We start from the raw sequence: 12824 nt of genomic DNA, 5'->3' as shown, positions 1-12824 counted from the left end.
TCTCTGAACATATTTGTCAATGTTTCCAGGAGTATAACAGGATTTCTAATGGGCAAGGTCCAAACTATGACCTAATCAGCTTAGTGGATAAGAGAACTCAACTGGCATATTTGCTAGGCCAGGTATATTACCACACCTGGTGCAATTAGGACACACTAGTGATAGCTGAGGAGATCTGGTTGTTATGAATTTTTTTTTTTTTTTTTTGCTAGTCTTGGGGCTTGAACTCAGGGCCTGAGCACTGTCCCTGGCTTCTTTTTGCTCAAGGCTAACACTCTGCCACTTGAGCCACAGCACCACTTTTGGTCTTTTCTATATATATGGTGCTGGGGAATTGAACCCAGGGCTTCATGTATATGAGGCAAGCACTCTTGCCACTAGACCATATCCCCAGCCCCTGTTAGGAGTCTTTTTTTTTTTTTAAATCCCCATTGCCATGACCCACTTTAGGGTTTTTCGATATTTCTTGAAAGGAAAGCAATTCTAGGATTATAACATAATGCCCAAGTGAAACATAGCACTTTCCCTGGTGTCTCTTTTTTAAGCAGTACATTTCCTTTTTTTTTTTTTTTGTCTCTTTTATTTTTATTACTTTCATTTATTTTTTATGTGATACTGAGGAGTTGAACCCAGGACTTCACGCATGTTAGGCAAACACTCTACCACTAGGCCGCATTCCCAGCCCTCTGGTGTTCTTTTCTATGTCCGTTTTCTCCTATGTTGTTCCAGTTTCTAGCTTTCAAGCCCCTAAAATTAAAATTTTGTTTAGAAAGTATCAGGTAAACTAAGAAGAAAGAAGCAACATATTACAGATTCAGTCTACCAATTCCCCCTCCCCCCTCCCTAGTCCTGGGGCTTGAACTCAGGGTCTGGGCACTGTCCTCTACCACTTGAGCAACAGCGCCATTTCCAGCTTTTTCTGTTTATGTGATACTGGGGAATCAAACCTAAGGCTTCGTGCATGCTAGGCAAGCACTTTACCACTAACCACATTCCCAGCCCTCTACCTATGTTTTTGAAGGTTTCCTGCTTTTTAGATAATAAGTGAATTTTTAGTGATTTTTGTGGATCTCAGATAATAGTAACTGAGGAAAGTATATTTTATTCTTGATTTAGACTGTAGCATTTAGGCACATTTATAGTCTGGTCTTCTATAAACCTATCCTGTAGTTTTCCTGAATTATCTATAGTGGCAATAATTAATTTAGTGGAACAATATGCATCTTTGTGTGTGTGTGTGTGTTGGTACCAAGGCTTGCACTCAGGACCTGAGCGTTGTCCTTAACTATTTTGCTCAAGGCTAGAGCTTCACCATTTGAGCCTTAGCTCCACTTCTGGCTTTTTGCTGGTTCATTGGAGATAGAGTCTTATGGATTCCCAGACTGGTTTCTGAGAACCTTATCTGCAGATCTCAGCATCCTGAATAGGTAGGACTACAGGCATAAGTCAATAGCTCTCAGTTGCCAGAAGGTTTTTATAACCAGGTATTAAGGCACCATAAATTTGCAGGTTTCAAATGTATGTGTATATACATTTATGTTTTAGATCTCCTGTAGCAAAGAATTTGTTGATCACCCATCGGATAGCGCTATGCACGACAAACTATATAAATAAAATGTTGACATGTATGCCTAAGTAAGGCATTATGGGTTATGGTGCTTCATAGAGTAGGAACTTATTTTGAAGGCTGAGGAGTTCTTTGGGGGAACATACTAAGTGAAAAGGCAAAAAAGACAAGCCTTATGTTATAAACATCTCAGGTAGGGTGAACCCAGTTGAGACTCTCATTTTGGTTATTGTTTGGAATTTCTTGTGGAACTTTTAAACATAGAGATGTTTGAAGCCCCCCCCCCCATTCCCCTCCCCCCGACATTTAGACTTTAGGTTCAGGGTAGTGTAGTCCTGACTTGTACTCTTTAGGTAGTAAGGAACTGTCACAGCTTTTTTACTTGTGAGGTGGTGGTGAGAAATATTGTTTTCTTTCTTAAAAAAAAAAGTGTAAGTGAACAGGGGAGTTACATTTACATAAGTAAGGAAATTAGTACATTTCTTTTTAAACACTGTTACCCCCTCAAAATAGTGTTTTTCAATGCATCTGGCTTGCGCATGCTTTCAGAATAGATGAGAGGAAGCAAATGAACTGCTTTGTAAACCTTTGCGTAATTTTTTGTTCACCTTTGCTCATTCAAACTCCAGATCTTTCAGTTCCTTGAAGTCAGGAACAGTCTGTGTTTTCCATAGTTTGCCAGCCACTAAGCTAGATTCTGTGATTTAAAAAAAAAGGGGGGAGCCTGGGAATATGGCCTAGTGGCAAGAGTGCTTGCCTCTCATACATGAGGCCCTGGGTTCGATTCCTCAGCACCACATATACAGAAAATGGCCAGAAGTGGCGCTGTGGCTCAAGTGGCAGAGTGCTAGCCTTGAGCAAAAAGAAGCCAGGGACAGTGCTCAGGCCCTGAGTTCATGGCCTAGGACTGGCCAAAAAAAAAAAAAAAAAAAAAGATAAGCCATAGTTATCCTCTCCCTCAAAGCTTGATTTGGGGAGGGGGAAAGAAACATGGAAGAATGGCCATTTTTGGTGGTTAACTTGGCTATAGTATGTTGTTGATTTTAGTAACTCTTAGGGCCTCTCTAAAAATTGTTGAATAAAAGTACATTTTAAACTTGTAGAAACTATAGTTGGCAATCCATAGATGGACAGTGGATAGTATTTTAATATTCCTTTTTGGCCTTTTATATTTATTTTGTCAGACTTCTCCTTTGCCTTCTTTTTGTCAATCATGGGGCTTGAACTCAGGGCCTGGGCACTGGCTCTGAGCTTCTTTTGCTCAAGGCTAGAGCTCTCCCACTTTGAGCCACAGCGCCACTTCTGGTTTTCTGGTGGTTAGTTGTAGATAAGAGTCTCACAGGCTTTCTTGCCTGGGGTCTGGCTTTGAAGCAGATCTTCAGTTCTCAGCAGCCTGCGTAGCTATGATTGCAGGTGTGACCCACCAGCATTCAGCTTTAGCCTTTTATTTTAGAGGTATACTTAACCTCTAGTTTGATAGTAGAGAGTTTATACTGTGAATAGCCCGTGTTGGGCTGGGAATATGGCCTAGTGGTAAAGTGCTTGCCTCGTATACATGAAGGAAGCCCTGGGTTCGATTCCTCAGCACCACATATATAGAAAAAACCAGAAGAAATGGCGCTGTGGCTCAAGTGGCAGAGTGCTAGCCTTGAGCAAAAAGAAGCCAGAGACAGTGCTCGGGCCCTGAGTTCAAGCCCCAGGACTGGCAAAAAACAAAAAAAAGTCCCGTGTTACAGGCTGTGAATATAGTACCGACCATAGGATTATTTTATGGTAGTATGTTCATTTTGATTTAAAGGGTTTTAAACTATCTGCCTTTTCCAGTTTGTAAAGTACTTCCAGCTAATTATCTTCCTTGAGCCTCCAAACAGCATTATGAGGTAGGTAAAACTGATGACACCCCTATTTTATGGATTTAGAACCAGGCTTATGGACACTTTTGGTAAAGATCCCCAGAAAGTGCCAAAACTATATCTAGAACTTGTCCCTTGACTACTGGTTTATTTACTCTTCTCTGGAAGTGTGCTATTTATATTTTTTGCTTAATAAATATTTTCAAGACCAAATTCTCAAAATATGGTGTATGGAGAAAAAATAGTACATATGGAAGTCATTCTCTAGGATGCAAAAGTAGCTTTGCTAATGGGATTTCAGTGCTTTTTCTAGAGCAATAAAAGATTCTTATCTAGTATTCCTGTAAGTTAAGTGTGATCTTTGGAATGCCAGGAAAGATGTTCATCAACTATCATTGGGATTCTATCCCAATAAACCCTATATGAATTGAAAATAGCCTTAAATCAACATGCATTGAACCCACCTAACCTACTCAAGGCATACCTTAGGGATGTGGCACACTTAAGAGTATGGGTTATCCTTGTGAGCTGAGGCCAGCTGCTGTTGCTGAGTAGTGGGAAAGGCTTGTGTCTCTTCTTGCTAGCCTGGGAAAAGATCACAGTTCTAAATTTGAAGTGAGATATTTATAGAAGGCTTATTATATTAGCACCATCGGAAAGTGAAACCATGGGAAAGTTACTAAAGCATCCTAAGTTGGGGACCATCTGTGTAAAAGAACCATGATGCTAAGTGCAGTGGTTTCAAAATATGGTTAATATACTCCTCCCATTGAGAAATGGAGCTCATTTCCCCTCCTTCCAATGAGTCCTGTACTTTGTGACTCACTTCCTAAAGAAAATGAAGCAGAAATGTGGAGTAGGACTTCAGAGGGCTTTGTAGAGATATTATGCCTCCTGCCTTGCTTTGCCTGAGATCACTTGCTCTAGACAAGTGTGTCTCACTCATGAGAAGAATTGGCATTTGGGGTCAGAGCATTCTCTTCTGCCTGGGACTTTTCTGTTCATGGTAGGATGCTTAAGAACATCTTCAATTATGACAGCCAAAAATGTCTCAGACATTGTCAGATACCCCCAGTAAAGAACCACTGCTTTAGGAGAAGCCAGCTGCCTTGCTGGGAAGACCTTGAACAGTTCTGTGCAGAGGACTCATGGGCAAGAACAGGAGTTCTGACAACTGGTCTGACAGTGAGGCATCTTAGAAGTGGACTCTGCAGCCTCGGGCAAGTCTTCAGATGACTTGTTGTGGCCTGTATCTTGACTGTGATCTCGTGAGATACAGTGACTAGAGCCATTCATGGAAACTCCTGTCAAATTCCTGGTGCACCGAAATATGAGGTCATCCACATCTTGTTTAAATCACCAGAGTTTAGGGTAATTTGTTTTCCATAGTAGATAACTAAGATGCTACATGTAATGTATGTCATATGAGATGGAGAAATAAAGATTGTGGAAACATACTGAAGCTTGCTATGTATATACATAATCATGTTCATGGCATATATTTGTAAAGTGGATATGAAGCCTATAAACACTGTGAGTGCTTTGAAATTGTAGCTGCAAGATGGTACTAAATGATTATAATATAACTTATAATTAGTCTTCAGTATTTTAGTTTTGTCTGAAAGGAGTTAAAAATTATTTGTGATACCCTAAAAAGTTGTCATTGAAATATTCCAAAGACACAAAAGCAGAGAGGAAGTATAAGGAGGCCTCTTTTTTTTGTTTGTTTTTGCCAGTCCTGGGGCTTGAACTCAGGGCTGATTACTGTGTCTGGCTCCTTTTTGCTCAAGGCTAGCACTCTACCACTCGAGCCACAGTGCCACTTCTGTCTTTTTCTATGTATGTGGTGCTGAGGAATTGAACCCAGGGCTTCATGTATACGAGGTGAGCGCTCTACCACTAGGCCATATTCCCAGCCCCAATAAGGAGACCTCTTAATAACAAAAAACATCTGCATGTAATATTTTCCAATCGTTTCATGATAACCATTGCTTTTGATGTAGAAATGTCTCCTCCCCTCTCCCTTCTCCTTTATCACCAGCATCTTTTCTACCCCTTGAACCATGCCCCCAAGCTCTTTTTGCTTTTAGTTACTTTGGGGTTAGAGTCTTGAGCTTTGGAGCTTTTAACTCAGGCTAATCTCAAATGTGATCCTCTTGATTTCTGCCTTCGAAACAACTGTGATTACAGACATGAGCCACTGTACCCACCCTCAGCTCTACCATTTTCTGTTTGTACCCTAGGCATGTTATTTAACCTCTTTGTACCTCAGTTTGCTTACCTCAACAAAGGCAATTAGAATAATGTCTTTTCTTGAGGTTGTTGTGATAAAGGTAGGTGTTCATATATGTGAAGATTTAAAAACAGTACCTCACAATAATAAACACCTATTATTAGTTTGACCATTAATACAAGTTCTTTTCTTTCTTTTTTTGCCAGTCCTGGAGCTTGACAAGTTCTTGCTGCATGCTACTGAATTTGTAAAACAGCCAAATAGTGAAAGTTTTCCTTTTGTATTTTGAAGTCGCTCCATTATAAACACTCTGTATCATCTTATGTTAAGTATTTCTTGAGAATATGCTATGTGCCAGGCATTAATCTAAGTCCTGTGTGCTGATGTGCTCTGATGGTGGACAAGGCATATGCATTTCCTGTCCTACAGATGTTTAGGATGCATTGGAAAGGCAGATAATTATTACTGTGTAATATTTGAGCTTTGCTGGGTACCAGGCTTTTGCTAAGCCTACCATAAAGGTTATCACCTTGATTAAAAGACAGCCTACAGATTAAATATAAACACTATCCTCATTCCACATATGTGGTTGAGAGAATTAATTAACCTCAAGATTATATGGTTACTAAGTGGCAGGACTAGAATTAAAACCCAGATAGTCTGATTCCAAAGCTGCCTTTATCTAACTTCTCTGCCGATGACAAATAAACATATAATAAGTGTGATTATTGGAGTCCATAGAGGACTGATTAACCCTAGCCTGCCTTTTCTTGAATAGATGCAAGAGCCAACTAGAGATGTAGGTATATACTGTGCTGGTAAAGCTGGCCTGGAGAGGGGCTGGGCCGGGTCAGCCAGGTGGACCTCTTATTTCCTTCCCACTGAGTTGAACCTGCACAGAGTTGTAGGCAGGTCAGCTAGGCACCCATGGGTATTTGCCCCAGCAGGACTGCCTTGAGGTTGAGAGTCAGAGCTGGTCCCATAGGAACCAGCCCACTTCCCTGTTGTGAAGCCAGCTTGAAGAGGAATACAAACTTAGTAGAATCCTAAGAGAAAGGAAGTGATCCTTAGATAGATTTGAAGTCCATATTCAGAAGAGAAGAGAACCCTCTGCCTTTATATGGTGTAAGGAAGGAGCTGGTGTTGGGACCAACTGCCTGCTGGTGACCTCTTAGGTCTCTAAGGGGGGTGACGAGACAAATTCTGGAAAGATAAGGGTTTAGTCATAGCCTGAGATGTGAATGGGGGCAAGGAGAATCTCAGGAACAGCCTGTTCTAGCAGTTTAAGGAACTGAAAGGAGCCTGCATGTCCCACAGCAGGCCTGGGAGGGGAGACAGGAAGGAATACTTGGGGGGGGGGGGGGAATGAGGATCTTGGTGGGGTCAGGTCACCCAGGCCTTGTGGGCTATATGATAAGAAATTTGCACTTCGTTCTATATGTTAAGGAGGTTGCTTGAATGATTTTGCAGCAAAGGGTTTTTGTTTTGTTTTGTTTTGTTTGCCAGTCCTGAGGCTTACACTCAGGGCCTGAACGCTGTTCTTGGCTTCTTTTTGCTCAAGGCTAGCACTCTACCACTTGGGCCACAGCGCCACTTCTGGCTTTTTCTGTATATGTGGTGCTATGTGGTACTGAGGAATTGAACCCAGGGCTTCATGTATATGAGGCAAGCACTCTACCATTCCCAGCCCCTAATTTGTATTTTTAAAAGTTTTTTTTTTGTTTTTTTTTTAATCAGAAAGCTGGGTACTGGTGGCTCATGCCTGTAATCCTAGCTACTCACGAGGCTGTGATCTGAGGATCATGGGTCAAAGCCAGCCTGGGCAGGAAAGTCTGTGAGACTCTTTATTTTCAATTAACTTCCAAAAAAGCTGGAAGTGGAGCTGTGGTTCAAGTGGTAGAGTGCTAGCCATGAGAAAAAGAAGCTTAGGGATAGTGCCCAGGCACTGAGTTCAAGCCCCAGGACTGGCAAAAAGAAGAAGGAGAAGGAGAAGGAGAAAGAGAAGGAGAAGAAGAAGAAAAGTTGGGCATTGTAGCTCACATGTGTAATCACAGCACTCAGGAGTCTGAGGCAGGATAGATAGATAGATATATTGTTAGTGCAGAATGTATTAGAAGGGGAGAAAACATAAAGCAGGGAGTGATGAAGAGGACATTCACTAAGATGAGTGGTGTCAAACATTCAAATGTCTGGCTTGAGCAACTAGAACTGTCCATTTATCAGAATAACAGACAGGGAGAGGAGTAGTGTGGGCTTTTTGAACTTGTTAAGTCCAAGGGTACTATATGTGTTCCATATAAGAACACAGGCAGTTGGCTGAGAGAACATATGTCAGTAAGAAATATAGATATAGGGGTTTCAATGGCATTGAACTTGAAGCTATGGAATGTGGCAGGGAGAAGAGAAGAGGGCCATGTCCTGAAGAGCTCCGTCACAAGGAGCTTGAGTAAAGGCCGCACACACGCTGGGGACAGGAGGAGAGAGCTCCTGGGAACCAACAGAAATATTGCTACAGACTAGGAGGGACAGAGTTTAGAGGAAGGGGCAGTGGTAACCATGTCACTTTGCTAATTCAGGAAAGTGGCCATCTGATTTGGCCAGAGAGGTTGTCACCTTGCAATCGGGAGAACAGTTTCTGAATGGCTTCAGGAAGGAGTGATGAATGGATTTTGAAGATCTGTGCCTCTAAAACGTTAACAGCTGTTTGAAACTCTGGGCAATCTTGTCAGTAGATTCTCTATTTCCAACGAACACTTAGATGATGCCATGGGGCACACCAAAGAGCTGATGCAGAGATGAGTATGTTGGAGTTGTGTGACGAGCTCGAGAAAATACAGACCACTGGACCTCCTTCAGGTTCTGGGATGGTGCCTGAGAATTTGCATTTCTTACACATTCCCACATGAAACTGGTGTGTTGGTACCCCTGTGTTGGGCTCTGGCGTAGGTGATTTCGAGTGGGAGGGGAACAGGCAGGGGACTACGATGATGGCAGTCTCACTAAGGGAAGTTATTTGTTGAGGAAGGGAAATTGCTAGAGTGTGTTTATTTGACAAGCAGTGACTGATACAGGAGAGAAGGAGGATGAAGTAAGTGGTCTGGATGAGGATATGGGATGGCTTCACAGTATGTATGGAGGCCTTGGGTTTTGTAAGAGGCTCCATTGCATCTTTAGCTATATTATAGAAAGAGGGAAGATGGGGCCAGATGCAGATGAGCTTATTGATCTGGTGCTAGGCAGACAGACTTTTGTTCAATGGTTTCTATTTTCTCTATGAAGGCAAGGGCAACTTTTAAGGGTGAATGGGAAGTTTGAGAGAGATGCCAAGCCAGGAAACAGGACATTGAATAGGCCTGCCACCTGGATATTGAAGTTGCCAAGAATAAGTTGGGAGTGGACAGAGACACCCAGATACGACTTTTTGGTAAATAACGGAAAATTCCAAGTTTGCAGATAACCACAGGAGAAAGGAATAAAATGGCTTATTAGGGTTGTGGGCAGGGGCTTTTAGAAAACAAAAAGTACTGGTTGACAGAGAAGACATCATCCCACCTGCTAGCCCTAAGTGTGCTGTCTATGAGAGCACCTTCTGATGGCAGGGTTGTTTCTCTGCCTCACAAGTAACTGGGGTTGTGGGAATATACCATTACGCACAGCCACATCACATTTCTTGCTGTGGATATTCTGGAAGATCCAGTCTCTCTGCCTACATCTCTGACCTTTACCTGTTTCTTTTTTCATTTTGCACTTGGCTGTTTGCACTTGCTCTTTCCCTCCTTTCCTTCCTTCCTTCCTTTCCTTCCTTCTTTGTGTGTGTGTGTGTGTGTGTGTGTGTGTGTGTGTGTGTGTGTGTGTGTAATACTGGGTTTGAACTCAGGGCCAAGGTACAATCCCTTAGCTTTATTTTATTTATATTTTTTTTGCTCAAAAACTTGCCTTTTACTATTTGAGCCAGAGTTCCACTTACAACTTTTTGGTAATTAATTGGAGACAAGAGTTTCACTCACTTTCCTGCCTGGGCTGGCTTTGAACAGTGATCGTCAGATCTCAGCCTCCTGAATAGTTAGGATTGCAGGTGTGAGCCACTGGTGCCTGACTGTACTTGCTCTTTGGAGAGGCAGCTTAGCCAAGCAGGTAATAACATGAGCTCTGCATTCATTGTCCTTCTCTGCCACTTCTTAGCTTTGTGACCATGGCACAAAGCCCTTTACCATGCTTTGATGCCCTCATTTATCAGTGGTGAAATGATAATATTTTCTCTATTAGAATGTTAAGATCAAACGAGCCATTTTCAAGAAGAATAATGAACAGGGCTCAGAACATTTTTTTTTCTTTTTGCCAGTCCTGGAGCTTGAACTCAGGGCCTGGGCACTGTTCCTGAGCTGCTTTTGCTCAAGGCTAGCACTCTACCACTTGAGCCACAGCACCACTTCCAGCTTTTTCTGAGTAGTACTGAGAAATCAAACCCAGGGCTTCATGCATGCTAGGCAAGCTACCACTAAGGCACATCCCCAGCCCAGAACAGCTTTTTTTTTTTTTTTTTTTTTTTTTTTTTTGGCCAGTCCTGGGCCTTGGACTCAGGGCCTGAGCACTGTCCCTGGCTTCTTCCCGCTCAAGGCTAGCACTCTGCCACTTGAGCCACAGCGCCGCTTCTGGCCGTTTTCTGTATATGTGGTGCTGGGGAATCGAACCTAGGGCCTCGTGTATCCGAGGCAGGCACTCTTGCCACTAGGCTATATCCCCAGCCCCAGAACAGCTTTTTGCATGTAGTAAAGACTGTTAATTTTACCATTCTTCCTTGACTTGGTGCTCATTTTCTCCATGTCTCTGCATGGTTGCTGCTTTTTGTGTCCTTGCCTTTGGTGCTCAGGTGTATCCCCAAGGCATCTCAGCACCCCAGCCCTGGCCTTGCTTTATCTTGTCAGCATCCATTCCAGTTTGAAAGTATTTTATTCTTCTGTTCTCCCCCTCCCCACCTACCCTGAGTGTGGAGATTTGCTGATTCATTTTCTGCTGCATTTCAACATTTAGAAAGTGACCTGTACTCTGTCAAGAAATGTTTGCATCAGTTCACTGTCCTGAGCATGAGGTGATCGTGTCATTCTGACCAGGCACCGTGTGGTGGCAAGGTGACAGCACAGCTGACATTATCCACCTGTTTATCAGTCTGATGGCTCATGTAGATCACGAGGCTGCTTGTTCCTATGTAGTGTATTAGAACCCAGCTGTACCTTTTGATATTCTGTTTTATTATCTGGCTGAATTGCAGATATAACTTCAAGTTGAATAGTTGTGACAGAGAGACCTTACGGCTCAAAAAGCATAAAATACCACTCCCTAGACCTTTTGGGAAAATGTTTACTGACTCCTGATTTAGATACATAGGAAAGACGGAAAGTAAACATCAAATGCAACCCATTATAGTTTATAGATTATAGTGGTATTATCAGTCATTATTATGTTAAGTATTTTCTTTTTAAAATTTTGTTACAGATCCATTTAATTGGAAAGTAAATGGCCTTGTAGATGTTCTGAAATGGTATTGAGACCACTTAAAATTAAAGGTGGGATTTTTTTTTTCTTCTTTTCTTCTTTAGTGCGGCTTTTGACACAAAAACTGGGTTGCGTGTGGCTGTGAAGAAGCTGTCCAGGCCGTTTCAGTCCATCATCCATGCCAAGAGGACCTACAGAGAGCTGCGCTTACTCAAGCACATGAAGCATGAGAACGTAGGTCCTCCCGGAAGGATGTGCTGAGGGTTGCGGGTCCTCGTTCCCACGTGGAAGCATGCTCCAGTGTGCCCAGGTTGTCTCCTGCCACCCAAGCACTGCTGTGTTAGTGGCAACTGGGCATCCAGTTGATCTCAAATGGGAACGGTGTATCCTTCCAGAGAGCTAAAGATTTAAAAAAAAATTTTTTTTTTAATAAAAAGAAAGCACTGTCAGATGGGAGGGAGGTAGTAACTAGGATTACCGATAGGAGCCACAGGAGCCTGGCATAAAAGGAAAGTTTGTATTGTTTGCCTGATTTGCTTAAGAGGTTCATGGGTATTTTTCTGTTAGTACAGAGGCAAATTTTGAGAACGTGTGCTTTGTCTGGCTCACCAAAAGTTCTCTATTAAAGATGGCTATTTATCTGGGTACCAGTGGCTCACACTTGTAATTCTAGCCACTTAGAAGGCTGGGATGTGAGGATTGCAGCTTGAAGCCAGCCTGGGCAAGAAAATATATTGCCAATTAATCACTAAAAATCTGGACGTAAAGCTGCCTCAAGTAGGAGAGCACATGGCTTGAGAAAAAAAACAAACCTCAGGAACAGCTTCCATGCCCCAAGTTCAAGTCCCGTGATTAGCATTAAAAAAAAGAAAAAGATGGCTATTTAGTTTACATGTACCTTCAGTCCCTGTATCCACGGATTCTGTTTCAACCAACCACACATTGAAAACATAACTGTACTGAACATGTGCAGAGTTTTTATAACTGTTTTTTCTAAATTTCTTCAAAAGGCAGCTATTATTTTAATAAATGTTACCAAGGATTATATAATTTAAATATAAATATTTTCTATTCTACCAACTTGGTAAGTTTGAGAACAGTGCCACTTGGCTGAGGTCTTAAAACCCTGATATGGTAAAGCAATGAGTGTAATTATAATATCACCTGAGAATGAGAAGCTGTACTTAGATAAGTCTCATGGACTTTCCTGCCCAGGCTGGCTTCAAACCATAATCCTCAAATCTTAGCCTCCCTGAGTTGCTAGGAATACAAGCATGAGCCTGACTACAGCCTTGCTTTTTTTTTTTTTTTTTTAAATCATCTGAATAATTTAGCTTAGGTCTAGGTTTCAAATTCTTGTTACTGGAGTAGCAGCTTCAAAGAGCTTGCTCATAAGAATTACATTTTGGGGGCGAATGTGGCTTAGTGGTAGAGAGCTTGCCTAGCCTGCATGAAGCCCTGAGTTAGATTCCTCAGCACCACATAAAAAGAAAAAGCTGGAAGTGGGGCCATGGCTCATGTGGTCTATTGATAGCTTTGAGCAAAAGAAGCTCAGGGACAGTGCCCAGGCCCCAGGACTGGCAAAAAAAAAATCAGTTTGCTGGGCTGGGGATATAGCCTAGTGGCAAGAGTGCCTGCCTCGGATACACGAGGCCCTAGGTTCAATTCCCCAGCACCA

General features: G+C 42.3%; 1 protein-coding gene across 3 annotated transcripts in view; it reads left to right on the top strand.

Annotated features, from left to right (window-relative positions):
• Mapk14 (mitogen-activated protein kinase 14) overlaps nucleotides 1-12824 on the top strand; it is a 55434-nt gene that overhangs the window by 8330 nt on the left and 34280 nt on the right. For all 3 annotated transcript variants that reach the window (XM_048347879.1, XM_048347878.1, XM_048347880.1), the window contains one exon: nucleotides 11251-11380. In XM_048347879.1, coding sequence (XP_048203836.1) covers nucleotides 11251-11380 — 130 coding nt within the window. The remainder of the gene's footprint in view (nucleotides 1-11250; nucleotides 11381-12824) is intronic.

This window comes from Perognathus longimembris, chromosome 6, assembly GCF_023159225.1.
Source record: "Perognathus longimembris pacificus isolate PPM17 chromosome 6, ASM2315922v1, whole genome shotgun sequence".
Classification (NCBI taxonomy): domain Eukaryota; kingdom Metazoa; phylum Chordata; class Mammalia; order Rodentia; family Heteromyidae; genus Perognathus; species Perognathus longimembris.
This window is presented reverse-complemented; position numbering and strand designations above follow the sequence as displayed.